General features: G+C 41.7%; 1 protein-coding gene across 2 annotated transcripts in view; it reads left to right on the top strand.

Annotated features, from left to right (window-relative positions):
* ME2 (malic enzyme 2) overlaps window positions 1–20,619 on the top strand; it is a 48,963-nt gene extending 28,344 nt beyond the window's left edge. For both annotated transcript variants that reach the window (XM_060761258.2, XM_060761259.2), the window contains exons 5-16: window positions 320–395; window positions 3,595–3,756; window positions 5,092–5,195; window positions 7,459–7,568; window positions 7,686–7,783; window positions 10,947–11,060; window positions 11,156–11,270; window positions 13,376–13,518; window positions 15,906–16,008; window positions 17,515–17,585; window positions 18,906–19,004; window positions 19,788–20,619. In XM_060761258.2, coding sequence (XP_060617241.2) covers window positions 320–395; window positions 3,595–3,756; window positions 5,092–5,195; window positions 7,459–7,568; window positions 7,686–7,783; window positions 10,947–11,060; window positions 11,156–11,270; window positions 13,376–13,518; window positions 15,906–16,008; window positions 17,515–17,585; window positions 18,906–19,004; window positions 19,788–19,952 — 1,360 coding nt within the window. In that variant the 3' untranslated portion in view covers window positions 19,953–20,619. The remainder of the gene's footprint in view (window positions 1–319; window positions 396–3,594; window positions 3,757–5,091; window positions 5,196–7,458; window positions 7,569–7,685; window positions 7,784–10,946; window positions 11,061–11,155; window positions 11,271–13,375; window positions 13,519–15,905; window positions 16,009–17,514; window positions 17,586–18,905; window positions 19,005–19,787) is intronic.
* Window positions 20,620–25,579: the final 4,960 nt, after the last annotated feature.

The raw sequence follows: 25,579 nt of genomic DNA, 5'->3' as shown, positions 1-25,579 counted from the left end.
TTCACATCTGAATTGTGGCTCACACGGCCCCTTTCTTGCCTCAGTTCCTCTCTCCTTTTCCCTTCTCTGTCAACTTCTTTTTCCAGCTATCTTTCCTTCAGGTTTTTGTTTTACTGTCCAATGTGAAGAAAAAATTACACTAGGGCAGTCATTTTCATTCTCTCCTTTGTCTTATAGCTTTCCTCTCATTTTCATGTCAATTTTTCCATTTAAAAAGAAGTGTGTTTAACTTTTTAAAGATGGTTTATCGAAAGAGGAAATAAGGAATGGCTTAGTTGTATTGTTGGTGAGAGTTTTTCCCTTCTGATTTTTCTTACAGAGGATTGTTCATTGCCATAACAGATAGAGGCCATATTAGATCTGTTGTGAACAACTGGCCGGAAAATGATGTGAAGGTATTGTTTGGACATTGCCTCTTATCTTCCTTGTACGTATGTGTGTTCTTTAAGGCCAGCTTAATTTCTTCAAGGGGAGATAATGGTAGCCTTTCTGACTGAGATTGTGACTTCCAATTTGAAAACTCCATCTAAAACAGATGTGCTCTTCCTTAAAAGAGGCCAAAGGGTTTATCATACTGTTTGGATGCATTTGGAGGCACAATTGGTGGTTTTTAGTGTGCCCTAATTTCAGGGATGGTAATGGAGCCCCTGGTGGCACAGTGGGTTAAACCCCTGCGCCAGCAGGACTGAAGACGGACAGGTCGCAGATTCAAATCCGGGGAGAGCGTGGATGAGCTCCCTCTGTCAGCTCCAGCTCCTCATGCGGGGACATGAGAGAAGCCTCCCACAAGGATGGTAAAACATCAAAAACATCCAGGCATCCCCTGGGCAACGTCCTTGCAGACGGCCAATTCTCTCACACCAGAAGCAACTTGCAGTTTCTGACACGACAAAAAAAGGGGGGGATGGTAACGAAGAGAAGAAACATCCTTGGTGGCCTTATTTGGCCTCTGGCCCACTTTGTCCCACCCCCCTACTGTGAAGTCTTTGCTCACCACAAATTCATTTATTTGATGCATTTTTATTTGATGCATTTATTAACCGCCATTCTCAGCCCTATAGGGCGACTCATGGCGGTGTACACACACATAAAAGACAATTTACAAAAAGGCAATTGCAACAACATATAAACTACACAACAATTACAAAACTACACTAAAAATCCGCTTTGTCTCTTAGTGGAATCATAACCAATCTCATATTCCTTGTTCCATTCCAATCATCTTTACCACATTGTTATAGCACTTAATTAAATGCCTTCTCGAACAGCCATGTCTTGAGGCTTTTTCGGAAGGACATGAGGGAGGGCGCCTGTCTGATGTCTGCAGGGAGAGTGTTCCACAGCCGGGGGGCCACCACCGAGAAGGCCCTCTCCCTCGTCCCCGCCAGACGTGCCTGTGAGGCAGGCGGGATCGAGAGAAGGGCCTCCCCAGACGATCTCAAGGTCCTTGTGGGCTCGTAGGCCAAGGTGCGGTCCGAAAGGTATTTTGGGCCGGAACCGTTTAGGGCTTTGTAGGCCAAAACCAGCACCTTAAATTGGGTCCGGTAGCAAATCGGCAGCCAATGGAGCTGGGACAACAAGGGCGTTGTGTGCTCCCTGCTACCCGCTCCAGTTAATAACATGGCTGCCGCGCGCTGAACCAGCTGAAGCTTCCGGGCCGTCTTCAAGGGCAGCCCCACGTAGAGCACGTTGCAGTAGTCAAGGCGGGATGTGACCAGAGCGTGTACCACCGTGGCCAAGTCAGACTTCCCGAGATACGGGCGCAGCTGGCGCACAAGCCTGAGCTGTGCAAATGCTCCCCTGGTCACCGCTGACACCTGGGGATCCAGGCTCAACGACGAGTCCAGGGTCACACCCAAGCTGCGAACCTGCGCCTTCAAGGGGAGTGCGACCCCATCCAGCACAGGCTGTAACCCTATACCCCGTTCGGCCTTGCGACTGACCAGGAGTACCTCTGTCTTGTCTGGATTTAATTTCAGTTTGTTCGCCCTCATCCAGACCGTCACAGCGGCCAGGTACCGGTTCAGGACCTCGACAGCCTCCTTAGTAGCAGGTGGGAAGGAGTGACAGAGTTGGACATCATCTGTGTACAGATGACACCGCACCCCGAAACTCCGGATGATCTCACCCAGCGGCTTCATGTAGATATTAAACAGCATGGGGGACAGTATGGAACCCTGTGGAACCCCACAAATCAAAGGTTGTGGTGTAGAACAGGAGTCCCCCAATAACACCTTCTCAGTGCGGCCCTCCAGGAATGACTGGAGCCACTGCAAAGCAATGCCCCCAAGACCCATTTCCGCAAGGCATCCCAGAAGGATACCGTGGTTGACGGTATCGAAGGCCGCTGAGAGGTCCAGGAGCACCAACAGGGACACACTCCCCCTGTCTAGCTCCCGGCGCAGATCATCCACTAAGGCGACCAAGACCGTCTCGGTACCATGTCCCGGTCTGAAACCAGACTGTGCCGGATCCAGATAATCCGTGTCTCTCAAGAATACCTGGAGTTGTGAGGCCACCACGCTTTCCATGACTTTGCCCAAGAAGGGGAGATTGGAAACAGGCCGAAAGTTGTCCAATTTAGTGGGGTCCAGTGATGGTTTCTTCAACAGCGGTTTTATAATAGCCTGTTTTAGGCTCGCTGGAATCTTGCCTTCCCGAAGGGAGGCATTCACCACCACTGTTACCCACTCGGCCAATCCCCCTCTGGCCTCCCTCAGAAGCCAGGATGGGCAGGGGTCTAGGATGGACGTGGTGGGCCTCATTCCTCCAAGTATCTTGTCCACATCCTCGGGTTTCACAAACTGAAAAGAATCCATCAAAATAGGACAAGCAGGTGCTCTTGTTACATCCTCGGAGACTGCATTTAACGCGGCGTCCAGCTCAGAGCGGATCAAGGCGACTTTGTCTGCAAAGAACCGAGCAGATGCTTCACAGCGCGTGACCGAATTGTCAGGGCTCCCGCCTGAGGTGGCGGGAGTTAAAAGACCTCTGACAATCCGAAACAACTCCGCCGGACGGTTCTTTGCAGACGCAATAGTGGCCGCAAAGAAGGTTTTCTTTGCGGCCTTTATTGCCGCGGCATATGCCCTAAGAAAGGACACAAACCGTGCTCGATTTGACTCGCTTGGATCCGAACGCCACACGCTCTCTAGTTCCCTCTTCCTTCGCTTCATCACTGCCAGCTCCTCAGTAAACCAAGGGGCTGGTTTAGCTCGGCTACTTGAGAGGGGACGTTCCGGATTTACTAGATCATTGCCTGTATGTCACCTCAATAACATGAGGATCTGAATTTTCCCGCATTTCACAGGAAGTTCACCATACTGGTATCTAGAAAACCACTGTCTGAATAGGACTAGATGTTAATATACACACAAACATTGTTTAGTAGTGATCCCACCACTAGATAGGACAGGAACCCTAGCTAAGTTTAATGAGGGCAATAATTATTTCTGCACCCTTAATACTATAGATGCAATTCAACTCTAGTCCTTGCTTGGAAAAAAAATGACCATGTAAAATGTTTATCACAAGATCACTTTAACTCTGCATGTATGCTGCTGATGACAGTACAGTTGCACTTTTCCCTTCAAGGCTGTCGTCGTCACAGATGGAGAACGGATCTTGGGTCTTGGCGATCTGGGTGTGTATGGAATGGGAATTCCTGTTGGCAAACTCTGTTTATATACAGCGTGTGCAGGAATACATCCCGATAAGTGCCTGCCAGTGTGCATTGATGTCGGCACTGACAATCAGGTAAGTTACCATCTCCCCTTGTCCTCACAAGATACCACTTGGCACCTCTTGATCAATAGCATCCACTGTTTCCCTAACTGTATTTACCTGTATCCGTTATAATTGTTGTAATCCACCTTGTGTTTCAGGGCGGGAAAATAGTTGGGATACAAATAAACTTCATTATCCGCATCAAAATCTATTGGTTGTTGCTTAGCAGTAGCCCAGTCACAAAAAAGAGCAGGAAAAGCCAGCTTTAGCACAGCAGGTTAATCACCAGCTGCAGCTGCAATAAATCTTGCCAACCGAAAGGTTGACAGTTCGAAACTGGGTCAGGGTGAGCTCCTGACCTTCAGCCCAGTTCTCCCTCCCACGTAGCGGATCGAAAACAGCAATGTGAGTAGATAAATAGGAAATGCATTAAGCGAGAAGGTATTTTAGGCACTGTGTTTTGGAGGAAAATTTACAAACAAACAAAGCTCTTTGGTAAGGAGATGGAGCGACAGCACCCCCTGTGGCCGGAACCAAGCACAGCCTCCAAAGATGCCGAATGATGAGAAAAAGCCTAAATATACCTCTATCTTTTGTCTGTCTTGTCATTGTATAATCAGCACTGAATGTTTGCCATGTATGTGTTCTGTGATCCACCCTGAGTACCCTTCAGGGTGAGAAGGGTGAAATATAAGCACTGTAAATAAATAAATAAATAAATAAATAAATGCCATTCTTATGCTTTGCTTGGCTGTGATATGTATTGTGCTCCAGCCAAGTAAATCTGCAGATATAAGCAGCCACTAACACTGGTTAGGTGACCAGGTCAGCCTGAAAATTGAAAGTTTGGAGATTTATACAAACACAAAATAGGGCTGTCATTAATATTTTCCATGACTGAGTGATTGAGTATACTTTAAAGCCACCTATTGTCACTTAAAACAATTATGAAGAGCAACAATAGTGCAATACTATATAAAAGTGATTAAAGAAGCCAATGTGAATCCAAAATAAACCTGGCAGCAGTGTAACATATTTGAGGATATAAAACTATGGTAAATTAAAATATATAGCAAAGTTGCACAGGTATAGAAATGCTTTAAAAATATTTAAATGTATCTCAGTCTAATGAACTCCCAGAAAGAAGCATAACACAACCATGTGCCCTTTTAAATGCTATTTCTTTCCAACATTCCCCATAAGTATCCTTAGATTATTTTCAGACTGATTGATAAATAATTTAAATCCAGGTAACATGATTCATTACTTTCTGAAGCTGTCCACATTTCCAGAGAATGGCATCGACTAAGTTGGCCCTTTATGGCTTGATTTAGCAGCTTTCTTTTGTTCTTTTACTTCTCTTAGATGCTTTTACAAGACCCGTTTTACATGGGACTCTACCAGAAACGGGACCGCTCACATCTCTACGATGACCTCATTGATGAGTTCATGGAAGCCATCGTAGGCAGGTATTAACTGTGAATCATTCAGCTGTACCCTTCCTAAATATACAGTTGTACGAGTCAGAAATGTGTGACCAGAAAGTACTAGTGCATTAGCCACTTGGACTAATATAATATTCAAGAAAAGAGTCACATAAATTACTTACCATTGGAAACAAAGCAAGTGACTGTTTTCAAAGCTGCATTATGTAATTTATGAGCAATAGTGTTGGTGACACTTACCATTATAATGGGGAACTACTTCTCCAAGGTCTTCTATGATGCTGCATGGACATTAGGTACTGTATATACTTGAGTATAAGCCAACCTGAATATAAGATGAGGCACCTAATTTTACCACAAAAAACTGGGAAAAAGTATTGACTCAAGTGCAGCAGCTACTGGTTAATTTTGAAATAAAAATAGATACCTATAAAATTACATTAATTGAGGCATCAATAAGTTAAATGTGTTTGAATCTTTATAAATAGAAATGTAATGTTTGTTTGTGGGATTAACATAAGTCAAAAACCACTGGACGAATTGATGTGAAATTTGGACACAATACATCTATCAGGCCAACGAGTGACTATCACTGAAAAACACAGTAGAAGGGACTTAAAAAGCAAAAAAAAAAAACAACCCAAAAAGACACTACAGCACATGCGCAAAATGACTCCCCCAGCAAACAAAACACACAATAGCATATCCCCACACTCTTCTGGACTACAGCTCCCAGCATCCTCTAGACCAGGCCCTTTAGGAGAGGAGGATGATCCAAATGTACTGCTTCCAAGCTGCAAGATTTCTTCTGTTTGGATTTCTTTGGGATCATCCCAATCCCTGCATATTTCTAATTTCCTATTCCTAGAATGCAACTTCCAGCAATCCTCCAGAGAGATAGATAGATAGATAGATAGATTAGATAGAAATAGATAAGTAGGTAGATTGATTGATCAAGAGGAGTGCCTGGGAGTTGCAGTCCAAGAATAGGTAGAGAAGGAAGAAAGGGGAGAAAGACGAAGGGAAAGAAATGGGGGGAAGGAAGGGAAGCGGAAGAGAAGGAAGGAAAGGAGAGAATAAAAGAAAAAGGAAGGAAGGCAGGAAAGAGGGAAGGGAGGAGAGAAAGAGGGAGGGAAGGTTGGCCACAGCAACTTGTGGCAGGTACAGCTAGTAGTTACATAAAACTAATTTAAGATAAGACTGTCCAACTCTGATTAAACCATTATTCTAAACTTCTTCAATGTAAATGTGCTTATTTCCCTTCCAATAAATGTAAAATAATAAATGTAATAAAATAATAGAGTAAAGTAATAGATGTAAGAATAACAATAATATAGAATATTAAATGTAATAATAACAATAATAAAGTAAAATAATACATGTCATAATAAAAATAGAGTTTAATAATAATAAAAATTAGTAAAATAATAAATGTAATAATAATTGTTATTACAAATTGTTATTAATTTTGCCTACTTGCAGGTAAATGGTGGGGAAGGCAGATAAAAGCATCAGATCAAGTCTGATCTTGGAAGCTAAACAGGGTCAGTCCTGGTCAGTACTTGGATGGAAAACAGCCAATGAACACCACATGCTCTAGGCCAGTGCTTCTCAACCTTGGGTCCCCAGATGTTTTTGGCCTACAACTCCCAGAAATCCCAGCCAGTTTACCAGCTGTTAGGATTTCTGGGAATTGTAGGTCAAAAACATCTGGGGACCCCAGGTTGAGAACCACTGCTCTAGGCTGTCTTTCAAAGGAGGAATTGGCAAACTGCTTCTGAGTATTCCTTGCCTAAGAAAGCTCTATGTAATCCATAGAGTCACCATACATTGACCAGCAAATTGGAGGCACATACATATATCATGTAAACATCCTTAAATAGAAAGACTTTTACAAGCACCATGTGTTATTTGGAGTGCTTCCCATGTTTTCAGTGTATCTTACTCTAAAGTAGGCATGCATAGGCTAGATTACAGGCAACCTTTGTCATTCCACTAAGGGCTCAACAATTACTATCTTGATATTTTTTTAAGACTGCATCTTAAAAATAGCTTCTGATTGATAATTCCTGAGGAGGCTCAGCTGCACAGAAGCATTAGGGGTCTAATTTTGCCAGATCAGATGATTCCCGGAAACTTAACAAGAGCTCAGTACCCCTGTCCCCTCATTCTGGGAGCCATGTGTTGTTATACATAGGAAATCCTAGTCTATTTTGAAAATAGGTAGTCCTTTGTCGCAGCACAACAGTACAAACAGTTCACTTTTTAAATTTTGTTGCATTTCTAGGTATGGGCAAAACACCCTCATTCAGTTTGAAGATTTTGGCAACCATAACGCTTTCCGCTTCCTAAGGAAATATAGGGAAAAATATTGCACTTTCAATGATGATATCCAAGGTAAATGGCTCCCTTTTGGCTTCTCATACATACCGGTAAACCCTTTTTTATTCTGTTTGGCTGGTTGACTGCCTTATCTTTCTGGCCAGTCTCAAATAGGCTTTTTTCTCCTCGCAGGGACAGCTGCTGTGGCCTTAGCCGGATTGTTGGCAGCGCAAAAAGTCACAGGCAAACCCATCTCAGAGCACCAGATCTTGTTCCTTGGTGCAGGAGAGGTGAGTCGTTCATTCAGAGAACGGGAGTGCAGCTCACTAGTGGCGTCCCAGTTACAAAATGGGAATAATATATTATAATGATTTGTGGGGATAGGATATTTGAGAGGCTATCTTTTGCCATATGAGCTGCCTAAAATCCAAGATCCTAGCAGGAAGTCTGCTGTATGTCCCACCACCCTGTGGGGTAATTTTTTTTACATCATTTGTTATACAGCAGACACATAATATTCAGTACAGTCTACAATACATTAACATTTGGCATCTACTGTTATTTTCACGCTTTTACATATTTTCTATCCCTCACCACTGTGTTCCTCCCCCCGCAAGACACTCCTTTTATATATAATCTGTCCAAAATTTCATTTCCTCTTGTGGAGGTAACTTTCCATCTTTCTTTTTTAATCCTCTTTCAATAAATTTTCCACAGACGTCATCAAAATCACTTTGTTTCCATATCCCTCTTTTAACATTCAATTTACCTATCAGCTTGTCTTTTATTGCAGTTTTCCATATTTCCTTATACCACTCTTCTATTTGTATATTTATTTCCCTTTTCCAATTACTTGCTATAAGCAGTCGTGCTATTGTTTTTTAAAAAATATTTTTATTTATTTTATCATAATTTAATACATTTGTTTACAGCTAGTATTTACATAAAACTGTAATTTAATATAATAATAATATAATAATAATAAACCTTTATTTGTACCTCGCTACCCCCGGTGGCGCAGTGGGTTAAAGCAACTGCTGAGCTTGTTGATCGAAAGGTCGCAGGTTCGATTCCGGGGAGCGGCGTGAGCTTCCGCTGTCAGCCCTAGCTTCTGCCAACCTAGCAGTTCAAAAACATGCAAATGTGAGTAGATCAATAGGTACCGCTCTGGCGGGAAGGTAACGGCGCTCCATGCAGTCATGCTGGCCACATGACCTTGGAGGTGTCTACGGACAACGCTGGCTCTTCGGCTTAGAAATGGAGATGAGCACCACACCCCAGAGTCAGACATGACTGGACTTAATGTCAGGGGACGACCTTTACCTACCATCTCCCGAAGGACTCGGTGCGGCTTACATGAGGCCGAGCCCAAATACAATAGTAAAAACAATGACAACAACAGCAACAAAATAACTCAAAAAATAAAGCAATAACATTAACAACACACAATGATGATAAAATAAGACTGAAGATAAAGATAAGACTGTCCAACTCTGATTAAACCATTATTCTAAACTTCTTCAAAGTAAATGTGCTTACTTATCTTCCAATAATAATAGAGTAAAATAATAAATGTAACAAAATAATAATAGAGTAAAATAATAGATGTAATAATAACAGTAACAATAAAGTAAAATAATACATGTAATAATAGAAATAGAGTATAATAATAATGTTAAAAGAGGGCCATCATCAAAACCATCAAAATCACTTTGTTTCCATATCCCTCTTTTAGCATTCAGTTTACCTGTCAGCTTGTCATTTATTGCAATTTTCCATATTTCCTTATACTACTCTTCTATTGGTATATTTATTTCTCTTTTCCAATTCCTTGCTATAAACAATCTCGCTATTGCTTTTAAAAATATTTTTATTTATTTTATCATAATTTAATACATTTGTTATACGTCCTTTGTTTTACGGCAGACACATAATATTGTTAGTAAGTTTGTTGTCACATCTTTTTCCTCTTCTTTTCAGCTGTTTAATATTATATAATGAGAATAAAGCTATTCTAATTCTTTCTATTTTAATGTTCATTATTTCCTCTACCTCTCTAACTACTTTCCCCCCAAAATTGCTTATATATTTACACTGCTGCCACATATGTATATATATTCCCAATTCTTGGCATCTTATCCATCAATTTTTTTGAATAGTGGGTAATTTTTTTAATTAATCCTTTCATTTCCCTGTTCTTACCTTCATAAATAATTCAAAACCTATGTATGTTGCAGGGGATTGTAAGAAGTATGGTATCATGCATGTGATTGAACCGTATAGATCCCAGCTCATTTGCTAGGCTGTCTCACCCACAGCTTGAGAGTAGCCATTTTCCTGTTAGCTGTATGAGGGTAGAGCTTAAGAAAACCCTTCCTGGTTTGAATCTTGGAAGCTAGACGTGTCTATAGTTGGTCTCATCGAGATCCAAGCATGGACAGGGCATTTCAAACCAATATCTACTACTATTCTGGGAACTCCTTTGACTATACAGATCTACTGCTGGTCAGATGCATAATGTGAAGTTTCCAGCACCTTCAGCAAAGTGCCAGGCCTCAATAGGAGAGGCCTGCTCTCTCAGCCTCTGCATCGATTGCCTTGGGCTTTGGGTGCCCCAGAGGCCTCTTTACCAGAGAAAGTGAGCAAGGGAAACTTTCATCTGTCCTTCATCTCCAGAATCATCCACTAGCAGTGACTTCAAGAACAACCAGTTACCTTCAAACTTTTAAGTATGGACTTTGTTGTGAGGAAATCAAGATAGTGCCTGGGTGCAGAGAGACCCAAGACCAGTTAATAAATTGTTACCATTTCGTGAAAACAATAGTGTGGATATTGATTCTGTGGGGTTCCTTGCTCAGACAGGAAGGCAATCCAACATCCCCCAAGCTGACAGAAACTTAGGACACATTAATGCTAAAGAGACATTTAAAGCAGCTTGGATTCGACAGCTCAGTGCATGTTGGATACTTTAGGAATGCTGACCATTCCTCTCTGAGTGCACAGATAGTTACTGAGTGTAACCCAGACTCCTCTGTAGTGTACTTTTGCAGACAGTGCTAGCATCTTTCAGAGAAACTGATCCATCTTTACTTCCATGTTTGTAAAAGCAAAGAAGTTATTGGGTTGTTGTAGGTTTTTTCGGGCTGTATGGCCATGTTCTAGAGGCATTCCATCCTGACATTTCGCCTGCATCTATGGCAAACATCCTCAGAGGTTGTGAGGTCCGCTGAGGATGCTTGCCATAGATGCAGGCAAAACGTCAGGAGAGAATGCCTCTAGAACATGGCCGTATAGCCCGAAAAAACCTACAACAACCTAGTGATTCCAGCCATGAAAGCCTTTGACAATACAAATAAGTTATTCCTTATGAGTTCAGTTTTGAAAGCCATTTGATGCCATTGCTTGACATCTCTGCAGAATGATATGTTTCCCCATGTGTTCTTGGTCTGCCAGGCTGCCCTCGGAATTGCCAATCTAATAGTCATGGCTATGGTGGAAAGTGGCCTTTCAGCAGAAGAAGCTTACAAGAAAATATGGATGTTTGACAAATTCGGCTTATTGGTTCAGGTAAGGTTCAGCAGCAGTTTGGAAGGTCTCAACCCAGTCCTCTTCCCACCACTTGTTTGTTTCTACTCATTGGGTTTTTATTTTATTATTTCTAGGGACGAGAACAAGCTGTGGATGTCAACCAAGAGCTCTTTACTCACCCAGCTCCGGTCGAGCTGCCAACGAGCTTCTTAGAAGCAGTGAATGTACTTCAACCTTCTGCCATCATTGGTGAGTCTTTGGGCCTCTTCACTTATGAGGTTGTTAATCTACTACAAATGCTGCAGAATCAGATGATGCTATTAATTTCAAGTGCATGTGATAGATTCTTATAGCCAGCCATATAGTGACCGAGCATTAGCTCTTTGGAAGTAGAAACTTGGTTATGTTGATTTGCACTGTCAATGGGACTAGAATTATAAAGTTGGAAGAGACCACAAGATCCATCCAATCTGATCCCATGGCATGCAGAGATACACAGTCAAAGCATTCCTGACAAATAGCCATCTAGCCTCTGTTTAAAAATCTCCTCCACTACATTTGAGACAACATTTTCCACTGCTGAAAGCTCTAACCATCAGGAAATTTTTCGTAATATTTATATAGACTCTCTTTTCCTGCTATTTGAATCTATTGCTCCCTGTCCTAGTCTCTAGAGAAGCAGAAATGATGTTGGCGTTAAGCGCGGAAGTTTTGCACAGGCTTGGTAGAAATCATGGACTCTGGAGACTTCTGATTACAAAGCAGGTTCAATTTACTTAGAGCAGTTCAAAATACATCCATTTCAGTAAGCGACAAGACATGAAGTACACAGTAGGCAGAACAAAGGAAGTGGAGGTGTAAACAATCCTGCAGCTGCTTGGCTGCCTGGCAGATATCCTATACTCCCTAATTTCTCTCACAACTCAGCTCAGAGAGCATCTCAGGGCTACTATCTCACAGCCTCAAACATAAACATACATCACAGCAATACAACCTTGTGGCATCCATATTACTTCTACATGAAATTACATTTAAACACATTACATACTTCAACATATTCTGACAAATGAAGCATGCTCCCACCTCAGTATGATATCTCTCCAGATATTTAAATAAGACTATCACGTGCCTTTCAACCTTCTCTTCTACAAAACTTGGGTGCCATGAATACTGTGGGAATCTCTCAGAAGTGAATGTATTCCCATATTGGTCATCCAACACAACATCAGTCCCATTAAAGCAAGACTAATATTCACACTCTTCCCACAGAAGGTAGCTCTGCCTAGAGATGTTTAATATTCAGTGTGTTTACATCCCTCAGAACTATTTACATATGCATGAATTAGGTATGTACTTGCATGTGTGAGTGGACCATTGCACATATGTAAAACTGCAAGTCGACTTTTTTATATTTCCTGAATATGGATTGATACTTTCTAATAAAGATATGGAGCGGTTAGATTCAGAGAGAGGAGGATATGAATGTGTGAACAAGTCTTTGATGCCCAATACCCACTGCCTTCATCATGTTTGACTTCGTATGAAAGGTTCTCAGAGTTAAAACCCTTAACAGCGGGAGCTGATCTCACTCCCCAAATTTGAACCACCAGCCTTTCAGTCACTAAGTTCAGCAGCTCAGCGGTTTAACCCGCTGCACCACCAGGAGACCCAGATATAGAAATGGCATAGAAATGCTTTAGACATTATTTAAATATCTCTCATTCTAATGAATTCCCAGGAAGGGGGCATAACACAAAAATGTGCTCTTTTAAATGCTCAGAAACTATCTGTGCATTTAAAGACAGATATTTGCTAACCTTTCGGTCAGCAAGTTCAGCTCAGCGGTTTAACCCACTGCGCCATTGCTTTTTGCAAAATAAATGGAACATCTGGCTGTATCAGTCATAAGAAATACTATTCTATGTTGGTTCAAAGGCTCATCTGCTCGAGCATCATGTTTTTGACAGCTGACTATGCATACTTTGGGAAAAGGCCTCTTGCACAATCTGAATGCAGCTGTTTTTGCAGGTGCATCTGTGGATATACTCTGAGATAAGAGCTTGTTGCATACAGATTTGCATTCTCTCTGATGCAATGTGTTTGGTACTTCCTGTTTGGTGCATTCTGTTATCAGCAAAACAAGTAGGAAGTTGACAAATAATGATGTTTGGTGAGGAGAAGACCAAGAAATCCCTACATGTTTCCACAGGGGCCGCACGGTGTCCAGACTGGATGCCATTGGAAGCGCAAAGATATCTATTCTATGCTGAATTACTACTCCTATTAAGTGTGTATGTCTCCTTTTATTTATTTATTTTACACATGGTATTTCTCTTTATATCATCAAATTCCAGGGGTTGCAGGTGCTGGGCGCCTCTTTTCTCCCGATGTGATCAAAGCGATGGGCTCAATCAATCAGAAACCAATCATATTTGCACTGAGCAATCCTACTGTAAAAGCAGAATGCACTGCAGAGGAGGCATACACATTAACTGAGGTAAGTATAGATGTTTAAATGTCATAAGAGTCTCCCCTTTGCTCTGTGCAGCTTGGCTTCCTGACTTGGCCCACCAGAATATTGATTTCTACAAAACACATGGTGCATTTTTATTTTTAAGATGACTTTGTAAGATTATCTTAATAATGGAACACTTTCACTAGAGCTCAGTTGATAATGCGGGGTCATATGTTAGGGTAGGAGCAGTATGGAAAAATACATTATTCTAAATGAATGTTCTAAATCAGTGGTTCCCAACCTTATTTTGACCAGAGACCACTTTGACCAACATTAGTACCAAAAGGGTTACAAATCAGTTTTTGGTCAACTTTAGATTTGGTTTGGTTATTTGGGTGCTGATTCATAAAACTGCATTGGATAGACCACATCAGCTCCAGTTTCTGATACTGAACACATGTCATCCAGTAGTTGCCTCTGCTTGCCCACAGAAAACCATATTTAATCATCTAGAGCCGCTGACCTTATTTTAGGTCTTGCCGCCCACAGGTTGGGAACCACTGTTCTAAATAAACAAAATAGCCTTCCATTCTTTTTCCCTCTTGCAAATATCTCTCTTATGTTTGAGTGCCCTCTACTGATTCTTTTAGCTTTCCTTAGGTTACAGAACTGTATGGTTCTTTTTCTTTTGGCATATTTAGATCTAAACTCCATGATTAGCTAAATAGCATGGACAAATCCTCAGATGGTGTCGCCTCATGCTGTAAATCAGAGGATTGATTTTTGTTTTTGAGAATCCCCCCCCCCCCCAATATTCAAATTCCTTTATTGTACATTTTAAATATGCTAACTAATATATCTGTGCCTTCAGGTTGCCAGTCAACCTATCTATCTATTTATTTATTTATTTATTTATTTACGGCATACCCTGAAGGGGACTCAGAGTGGCTTACAAGGTGTGTGTGTATGTATATATACACACACATACATACAACATATTATATTATTAGCATAGTACAATATCAGTATATTACTATATTGTACTATACCATTATATTGTAATATTATTAGTAATCTTACATGAAATATAAAATATATAATTATAATATATTATTATTAGTAGTAGTAGTAGTAATAGTAGTATATTGTATTACATTTTAATATTATAAATATTATATGTATATACAATATATTACGTTACATTACATTACATTACATTACATTATTAGCATAGCACAGGCGACAAGATGGAACTGTCCCCTGTCCCCCTCTCTCTTCTGGGGGGAGGGGTCCCCAAGCTATATGGTGAGCTCATGGATTTCATAAGGTTGTCTGGGACACGGAATATTTTAAGGTAGTTTGCCATTGCCTTTCATCCTCTTAGCCCCCTCCCACCCAGCCCCCACCCAGTTACTGATCAGGCCTAATATAAAATATGTTTAGTTCTTGTATGCCTGAAACAAAGCTTGTTTTCATCAGAAAGCAAATGTGTCCCTATCTCAGCCACCTATGTGAACGATTTGGACCCTCCCTTGTCCAGAATGCTTGAAACCAGAAGTATTTCAGGTTTCAGACTTTTTTTTTTTTTTGAATTTTGGAATGCTTGCATATAGAATCATAGAATCAAAGAGTTGGAAGAGACCTCATGGGCCATCCAGTCCAACCCCCTGCCAAGAAGCAGGAATATTGCATTCAAACCACCCCTGACAAATGGCCATCCAGCCTCTGCTTAAAAGCTTCCAAAGAAGGAGCCTCCACCACACTCTGGGGCAGAGAGTTCCACTGCTGAACGGCTCTCACAGTCAGGAAGTTCTTCCTCGTGTTCAGATGGAATCTCCTCTCTTGTAGTTTGAAGCCATTGTTCCGCGTCCTAGTCTCCAAGGAAGCAGAAAACAAGCTTGCTCCCTCCTCCCTGTGGCTTCCTCTCACATATTTATACATGGCTATCATATCTCCTCTCAGCCTTCTCTTCTTCAGGCTAAACATGCCCATTTCCCTAAGCCGCTCCTCATAGGGCTTGTTCTCCAGACCCTTGATCATTTTAGTCGCCCTCCTCTGGACACATTCCAGCTTGTCAATATCTTTCTTGAATTGTGGTGCCCAGATTGGACACAATATTCCAGATGTGGTCTAACATTACGATACAACATGGAGATGGGACACAAGTTTAAGCACAAAATTAATAGATGTTTTACATATGTATATCTTGACAGTAAATGAATATAGAATGTTTCAAAATAATTTTATGCCCAAGACAAAGTTTGTGGACATTTTACCACCAGAAAGCAAAAATATCCCTATCTCAGATAGTGGACAATTTTGGATTTAGGAGTATTTCTGATTTTGGATTTCCTGATAAGGGATACTCAATATGAACCATAAACTATGTGTACATTTGCAATATCGTTCCTTATTTTTCTGTGCCACAGGGGCGCTGTCTGTTTGCGAGCGGCAGTCCATTTGACCAAGTGAAGCTGTGTGATGGACGGTCCTTCAAACCAGGCCAGGGAAACAATGCCTACATCTTTCCAGGTGAAGCCCAGGAGTCTGTTTTCCTGCCCAGCTAGCTTTCAGATGAAGAGGTTGCAAACAATTTAAGCTGAAAGACTTGCTAAAAATAGATATAAACAAATATCTAGCAGCTTGGATTTAGAGTTGTACTGAGACTGGAGGTCTTGTACAGACATCATGGCTTGTATTTATCAATAGCCTTAGCTGTCACAGATAGAAGCCCCCAGTAGCACAATGGCTTAAACCCTTGTGCTGGCAGGACCACTGACCAAAAGGTCAGTGGTTCAAATCCAGGGAGTGGTGTGAGCTCCCGTCTGTCAGCTCCAGCTCCCCATGCTTAAACATGAGAGACGCCTCCCACAGGATGGTAAAACATCAAAACATCCAGGCATCCCCTGGGCAACATCTTTCAGACAGCCAATTCTCTCACACCAGAAGCAACTTGCAGGTTCTCAAGTCGCTCCTGACACGAAAAAAAATGTCACAGATGTTTCCTATCCTTTTAGAGCTGCCTGTGTTACTGGCTGTGGCTACTTCACATAAATTCCACAGTTTAACTGGACACTGGGTGAAGAAATAATTCCTTGTATTTTGCTTTCCAAGTCTCCCACCATACATAAATAAAACCTGTACCTTTATACTATTTCCCTCCTTATATCTGCCCATTCATTTGCCCATTCTGAGATTAGTTAAGGTATAGATTAGGATATAAGTATTTTAAAATAGATAGATATTTGCTGAGGCACCAGTATCCTTTGGCAATGAATGCTAAAGACCTTGATAAACTACAATTTCTGCGATTCCGTAGCATTGAGCTGTGGCAGTTGAAGTTGTGTCAAACTGCATTCATTCTGCAGTGAGATGCTCTATGAGTCAATTTCTAAATTGTTATTTTCAGACCTTTGGCTTGGTGGGGGGATACTTTGACCTAAAATCCCCATGCTCTGTGGTAGTGGACTATGGGAGTTATAATCCAAAACATCCAGAGGGGAAGAGGTTCCTCAACCCATGGCTTTTGTAACGCTAAAGCAGGCATGGGCAAACTTCGGCCCTCCAGGTGTTTTGGACTCCAACTCTCACAATTTCTAACAGTCTCAGGCCCTTTCCTTTTCCTCCCCATCCACTTAAGGGCCTGAGACTGTTAAGAATTGTGGGAGTTGGAGTCCAAAACACCTGGAGGGCCGAAGTTTGCCCGTGCCTCCTCTAAAGGGACCACATGGACGTATTAATGGAGGAAAAGCTCACAAACTCCTACTATCCACTGTGAATTAATCCCCTGGTTTCAGAGGCAATAGGCCTTTTGAAGAAGATTGGGAGAGAGCTATTTATTGCCTTGTGTTCTTCCCAGAGGAGGATGCTGGATTAGTTCCTTCTTCTGCCTGACAGCTGCCACTTTCGCTGTGTTCTGCCTGGCAGTGATATTCTGCTTGTTTAATTTCCCGTATCTTTTCGTGCTGCTGTTGTTTGTATCATGCATAGCAAGAGCTCAAAATGGTTCTGTCAAATAATGGGCAAATTGTGTTTTAGGTGTTGCCCTTGCCGTTATTCTCAGCGGAGTTCGACACATTAGCGACAAAGTCTTCTTGGAGGCTGCAAAGGTGAGTGATGTTAAGTGAATTGGATGTCTAGCAGATGAAATATAACTTGTGTTGCCATTTCTGAAAACACAAAGGCGTTTCAGATTGGGGCAGTCAAGCATAGGTTCCCAAATGGGTTTGCATTTTCATTGTGCCTTAGAGCCTGGGTGGTTTTTAATTATTGCTATGTTCCTTTATAATAAACAATTAGAGTTGGGTGATCCAGGAATTGTTGAGTAATACAACTTCATAGTATGGTGAATCCTAGAATCATAGAGTTGGAAGAGACTTGGTGGGCCATCCAAGACAACCCCCTGCCAAGAAGCAGGAATATTGCATTCAAAGCACCCCTGACAGATGGCCATCTAGCCTCTGCTTAAAAACCTCCAAAGAAGGAGCCTCCACCACACTCCGGGGCAGAGAGTTCCACTGCTGAACGGCTCTCACAGTCAGTTTTCCCTCATGTTCAGATGGAATCTCCTCTCTTGTAGTTTGAAGCCATTGTTCTGCATCCTAGTCTCCAAGGAAGCAGGAAACAAGCTTGTTCCCTCCTCCCTATGACTTCCTCTCACTTATTTATACATGGTCATCCTGACTCCTCTCAGCCTTCTCTTCTTCAGGCAAAACATGCCCAGCTCCTTAAGCCGCTCCTCATAGGGCTTGTTCTCCAGACCCTTGATCATTTTAGTCGCCCTCCTCTGGACACATTCCAGCTTGTCAATATCTCTCTTGAATTGTTGTGCCCAGAATTGGACACAATATTCCAGGTGTGCTCTAACCAGAGCAGAATAGAGGGGTAGCATTACTTCCCTAGATCTAGACACTATCTAGATCTGGGAAAGCTCCTATTGATGCAGGCCAAAATCCCATTGGCTTTTTTTGCCACCACATCACATTATTGGCTCATTTTTAACTTGTTGTTCACAAGAACTTCAAGATTTTTTCACACCTACTGCTCTCGAGCCAGGCTTCGCCCATTCTGTATCTCTGCATTTTGAGTATGGGAAGATTTTAATGAATTTAATAGTATTTAGTGAAGAATTAATTTGGATCCCCCATAGCTGGTTTTTAATCTGTAGATGCAGCTATTTTTGTGTGTGTGTTTTTAAGTGCAGTCCTGAATTATATGAAAAGTGGTCCCTAATCCCGCAAGAATTGACCACTTTATGGTTTATTGTTGGCTAACTTTGCCGTCCCCTCCTTGTAATAATAATAATAATAATAATAATAATAATAATAATAATAATAATAATAATAATACAGCCAGCAGAGTGATCTTGTCAGCTGTTGACTCATCTTGTTGTGTTTCAAATAATAATAATAATAATCTTGTATTAAAAGGCTTTGACAGAACAGGTGGGTGAGGAAGAGCTTGCTGAAGGACGGCTTTATCCCGCACTATCCAACATCAAAGAAGTTTCCATTAACATCGCTGTTAAAGTAAGTCTGTATTTCAGTCGGTAGCAGAAGCATCGGAAATAATATGGTCCAAAAGATTGCTGAGCTTATCCTAATGCTTTCGAGGAGCATAGGGCAGAGCAGGGCAGGACATCCTGATACTTCATTCAATGGAAATACTTCCATTCAATAACCACAGTCCTTTTGGGTTGTTTGAGTAAGAATGTTAAAGTAGTAATGATCATTGTATAGAAACCTCCATGTGCAATGTACCTCTGGGTACTGGATTAAATGATTAAATGATTAATAAGCGCAGTGGTTCTCTACCTGTGGGTCCCCAGGTGTTTTGGCCCACAGCTCCCAGAAATCCCAGCCAGTTTACCAGTTGTTAGGATTTCTGGGAGTTGAAGGCCAAAATATCTAGGGACCAACAGGGGACCAAAATATCTAGGGACCACTCCTCTAGATCAAAGATATCTGCATGGAAAAGCCATCTTCTCAGTACTGCTTAACATCATAATCTTATCTTCTATCTAATAGATAAGAAAATAAAACTTAATCTTCAGACTCCCCCAAGAATATTTGGATTTTCCTTCTTTATGTAAATTAAGAATGTTTCCCAGATCTTTAAAACAAATCTATAAAGAGGTCTGTTTAATTCTGTTATCTCAAATGTTTTCAAAATCCATTTTTCCTTTGTTGGCAATCCATATTTCCGCCTGGATCATATAATGCACCGATTTAAAGTCTTTGGCAGTTGCAATACAAACAGCCTTGGTTCCATATTAACTTGAATCTTACTAATATTTCTTTTCTCCTCTCCAGGTTATGGAGTTTTTATATGCCAACCACATGGCGTTCCATTACCCTGAGCCTGCAGACAAGAACAAATATGTCAGATCAAGGGTTTGGAGTTATGAATATGACTCCTTTCTACCAGACTTGTACGACTGGCCTGCGTCTGCTTCCTATTCGCCGAAAACAAGCTGACTTGCCCAAAGGGCACACTTCTCAGGTGTCAGCTGAAATTCTGCAGGGAACCCTCTTCCAGAACCATCTAAATCACGATGAGTTCAGACTTGGGGCGTCTTTTCCTTTTGCTCTACTCCTTCTTCCCCAAAATGTTTTTAACCTGGCCACATAACCATTGCTCCAAGTTGTGGATTTGTTGCCCCAACGATTGTCCAGAAGTGATAGAAAAAAAAATGTCCTTGATGAATTAAATTTATTTTTGCAGCTTGCACCACAAAGCCGCATACAGGAAAATAATGTTCTCTTGACACCCTGTTACTACAGACCGGGGTGAGCGATTGGTCCAGGTCTGAGGGCTGCACATGAGCCCTTCCACGGGATCTGGAAGGGACACACCCACTTCCACATATCAACATTAAAAAAATTCCAAGAACACCATCTCAATATACACACGAGGTCTATGGATTGCAGCGTTTTCAGATTTGTGATCCTTGTGGCTCGTTTTATAGCCAGTGCAGACCTTTGGCCCTATTATAAGCTCAGGTTTCGCTTCCAGAAACAGGAGATGCTAAAGTTGTTCTGGGTATCTTATTCCAGACCTGCAGATGAAGGGTTTACCCATACTTGTATGTGTCCCTGTAGATAAATAAATTCGTTTGGTCCAGAAACTTGGCAAGCCAGGCAAGTTTGGGTGGCTGTTTTTTCTATTTGGAGATATTTACTTCTCATAGGGAAGCACTTAAAACAACCTGAAGTTGGACAATCCTGAAAAAATGTATTGAGAAGGCTATCATGGCAGGAATCATTGGGTTGCTGTGAGTTTTTCGGGCTGTATGGCCATGTTTCAGAAGCATTCTCTCCTGATGTTTTGCCCACATCTATGGCAAGCGTCCTCAGAGGTTGTGAGGCCTGTTGGAAACAAACCTCACAATCTCTGAGGCTTTTTTTTTTGTCATGTCAGGAGCAACTTGAGAAACTGCACGTTGCTTCTGGTGTGAGAGAATTGGCCGTCTGCAAGGACATTGCCCAGGGGATGCCCAGATGATTTGATGTTTTATCATCCTTGTGGGAGGCTTCTCTCGTGTCCCCGCATGAGGAGCTGGAGCTGATAGAGGGAGCTCATCCGCCTCTCCCCGGATTCAAACCTGCGATCTGTCGGTCTTCAGTCCTGCTGGCACGGGTTTAACCTGAGGCTGCCTGCCACAGATGTAGGCGAAACATCAGAAGGGAATGCTTCTGGAACATGGCCATACAGCAGTGGTTCTCAGCCTGTGGGTCCCCAGGTGTTTTGGCCTACAACTCCCAGAAATCCCAGCCAGTTTACCAGCTGTTAGGATTTCTGGGAGTTGAAGGCCAAAACATCTGGGGACACACAGGTTGAGAACCACTGCCATACAGCCTGAAAAACTCACAGCAATCCGATCCTGAAAATATAATTCTCCTGAATGCACTAGCTGGCCAGCATATTTTATCATCCCTTTATATACTTTTTATATATATATATATATATATATATATATATATATATATATATATATACACACACACACACACACACACACACACACACACACACATACATACATACATACATACTTTTTGATTGTTCTTTTTGTAACTTCAAGGCAGCTTGCATCTTTCCTACATGCTGGATTTTCGTGGGCAATGCCAGATTTACTTTGAATCAGGGTTTCCGATTTTCTTAACAGAAAAACATGCTTGATTATTCACGCAAGGAAAGCAAGGCTTAAATTTATCTGATCTAAGTATACTGATAATGGTTCTGAATTTTACAAAGTTACATCCAGCTGTCCTTTACTGGTGTCTTCATATTCCGTCCACTGCCACCATCATACTCATACAGGTATATATGAGGGTTGAAAGAAAAGTAATGCCTCCACCTTTTTTACTTGGGTTTGGATGGGACTATTTTAATAAATCAAATGAAGAAATAATCCTTAGAATTTGCTCTTTAACTACTATTATTCACTTTTCCACATAATCACCAGACAATTGGTTACATTTCTGAACAAGTTTTCTGAAGCCGTCACAGAAGAAGTTGATATTCTGTTTCCACAACCAGCATCTCACAGGTATCTCAATGTACCCATCGTGTACAGATCTTCCGATAGCCAAGCAAAGCAATAATGTGACCTACACGTTCTTGTGAAATGCCGATTATGCTTGAAATTTCTGTCTGAGTGATACGACGATCGTCCTGAATCAATCTGTCAACCTTTTGCTTGTGAAACTTGGTTGCTGTCACAGGACATCCTACTCTGTTTGTCATGCAAGTCAGATGTTCCCATCTCAACATCTTCAAACTTACTCGCCCAACAACGCACAGTACACACATCAACACAATCACCATAAACAGCTTGCATTCTCTAATAAATCTCCTTTCTGCTGTCAAGAATTCAATGACTGCACATTGCTTAAGTCGTATTGACTGACCATCTGTGCAGGGTTCCATATTTTGCACTTTAACAATACAACACAACAGTTCAATGCTAAGGCTCCCCACCAAAATGGAACTGTAGAGGAGAGTGTACTGAACAAGCCAGTATCTGCCACATACTAGTACTGCCATTTGTTGAGTTACGAAAGTGGAGGCATTACTTTTCATTCAACCCTCGTATTTTCCAATCAGTAATTTCTCTCAATCAGCCATTTCCAACCAACCATTTTTAACCATCTCCTTTTTTTTAACCATTCATCTTTTCAAGCAATTCTCCATGATTATCATACCTCTTAACCTCAGCTCCAAGACCTCCAGTCCATTCCCTGATCTCGCTTCTATTCTCACATCAGTGTTGGAAGAAGTCTTCCCACAATAATGCTCCTGATATTGTGATGTGAACAAGTTGATCATAACTCACCAGAAACATTTTGCATTAACATCTCAAAGCTTTGGTTTGGGCATGCATAGAAAGCTTCTACATTTTACAAACCCATAATTTAAAACAGTTAACTGGGTCTTTTAGAATATTTTTGCTAATCACAGTTGCTTTTCGACTAGTAAATTTTAAAAATGCATTACAAAAAGCATCCCATGCAATTTGCCCTCCCCTTTTTAAAAAAAGATCTGAATATATTCTTGCCTGGAAGATGTTCTGTACAGCCACTAGAACATACATGGGCAAACTTTAGTCCTCCAGGTGTTTGGACTTCAACTCCCATAATTCCTAACAGCTGGTAGGCTGTTAGGAATTGTGGGAGTTGAAGTCCAAACACCTGGAGGGCCAATGTTTACCCATGCTTGCACTAGAAGCACAACTTGATAATGGGAGCTCAAATGTTTGTTGATCTCTATGTAAAATAGAATGTGGATCAGTCCAGAAAAACTGAATAGAAAAACCTTGTTCACAAAAAAAATTAATAATAATGCAAAGTAATACCAAGACAGTTTCTGACAGCCAGCATGAGGGATTTTGGAAGTTGCAGTGCATAATGAATTCTCCCCAGAGTTCTGGGTTAGATATACTAAGGTTGAGATATGTTTATTACACAATTCAATGCATTCAGGAATTCCAACAATTGTCTGTTCGGGCAGAAGGGATTTCAAAACTCCTTTGAAAGAAAGCAATGTTTTGGTTAATAGCACACATTGCCAGGTGATTGTGCCTCTTAAAATATGGGATGGCATGATGTGGAATTTCAGGGCTAAACCAAACCTTGATGCCATGCAAAGCCAGTGCAGAGACGATACATGGCGTGCATCAAGGAGCAGTGGGACAACCCCCTTATCTTTAACTGAGATTGTTGTTGTTCATTCGTTCAGTCGTCTCCGACTCTTCGTGACCTCATGGACCAGCCAACGCCAGAGCTCCCTGTCGGCCGTTACCACCCCCAGCTCCCTCAAGGTCAGTCCAGTCACTTCAAGGATGCCATCCATCCATCTTGCCCTTGGTCGGCCCCTCTTCCTTTTGCCTTCCACTTTCCCCAGCATAATTGTCTTCTCTAGGCTTTCCTGTCTCCTCATGATGTGGCCAAAGTACTTCAACTTTGTCTCTAGTATCTTTCCCTCCAGTGAGCAGTTGGGCTTTATTTCCTGGAGGATGGACTGGTTGGATCTTCTCGCAGTCCAAGGCACTCTCAGAACTTTCCTCCAACACCACAGCTCAAAAGCATCGATCTTCCTTCGCTCAGCCTTCCCTAAGGTCCAGCTCTCACATCCGTAGGTTACTACAGGGAATACCATGGCTTTGACTAGGTGGATCTTTGTTGCCAGTCTGATGTCTCTACTCTTTACTCCTTTGCCGGAGTTAACTGAGATAAATATGTATAAATATGTGAGAGGAAGCCACAGGGAGAAGGGAGCAATTTTTCTGCTTCCTTGGAGACTAGGACACGAAACAATGGCTTCAAACTACAAGAAAGGTGATTCCATCTGAACATGAGGAAGAACTTCCTGACTGTGAGAGCCGTTCAGCAGTGGAACTCTCTGCCCCGGAGTGTGGTGGAGGCTCCTTCTTTGGAAGCTTTTAAAGAGAGGGTGGGTGGCCATCTGTCAGGGGTGATTTAAATGCAGTATTCCTGCTTCTTGGCAGGGGGTTGGACTGGATGGCCCATGAGGTCTCTTCCAACTCTTTGATTCTATGATTCTATTCTATGATTCTATGGGATAAATTGCATAGCACGGATCACTTACATGTATGGCTTTGTAAACAGACATTTAAATACCTAATTTTCATTGCTAAATAGCAACATCTTGTATTGAGACTTACTTGGAACCCAATTAGTTGCAAAAAGTTGAGTTTGGACTCAGATTGAGAGATTTTGGAGAGAATTGGTGAAAGGATTGGTTCCCGTTTGATAGAGGAAGTTCTTTTCATATAATTGGGTCATACCAACAACTGTTTTCAATAAAATTTTGGAAGCTGGCGGATTTTTCTTGGCTTTTCCCTTTGCTGTTAAGTGTCAGAATGACAATGAGATAGCAAGGTTTATATTTATGTTTCATTGCAACTCTTGCTGCCCTGCTTGCCAAAAAAAGGATGAAAATCTATTTGTGCCTGAAAGAACTTTAGCCGTGTGAACCAGGCATGGGCAAACTTGGGCCCTCTGGGTGTTTTGGACTCCAACTCCCACAATTCCTAACAGCCTCAGGCCCTTTCCTTTTCCCCCTCAGCCGCTTAAGCGGCTGAGGGGGAAAAGGAAGGGGCCTGAGGCTGTTAGGAATTGTGGGAGTTGGAGTCCAAAACACCCAGAGGGCCAAAGTTTGCCCATGCCTGGTGCAAACATACAAGGACATATTTTTGAATATTTTTGAGCATTCTTTGCATAAGATTGTCAACATCGGAGATGCAGCTTTGAGAAAAAGGGTGCCTGGATTTAGATGCTTTAGATTGGTATTTTGCTAGATCTTCCTTCACCAACCTGACACTTGGTTGTTGTGCTAGCTGGGGATGATGGGCCTTGTTCTCCATGACACCTTCATTGGGAAATGTTCTTAGTCCACAAATGTGGACCTGGGCTACCTTCTATTCACAGCAAGGTGTTTGACGAGCAAAAACAAAAAATTTAATTTTAGTACAATTACAAAATGGTAGAAAAAATATATTCTTCTGCGTGGTACTGTGAAATCCACACCTGTGGTATTTCCCTGTGTCCACGCAGCTGACTCGGATCTTTCTTGAAAGCTT

This window comes from Anolis sagrei, chromosome 2 (genome assembly GCF_037176765.1).
Source record: "Anolis sagrei isolate rAnoSag1 chromosome 2, rAnoSag1.mat, whole genome shotgun sequence".
In the NCBI taxonomy this organism is placed as follows: domain Eukaryota; kingdom Metazoa; phylum Chordata; class Lepidosauria; order Squamata; family Dactyloidae; genus Anolis; species Anolis sagrei.
This window is presented reverse-complemented; position numbering and strand designations above follow the sequence as displayed.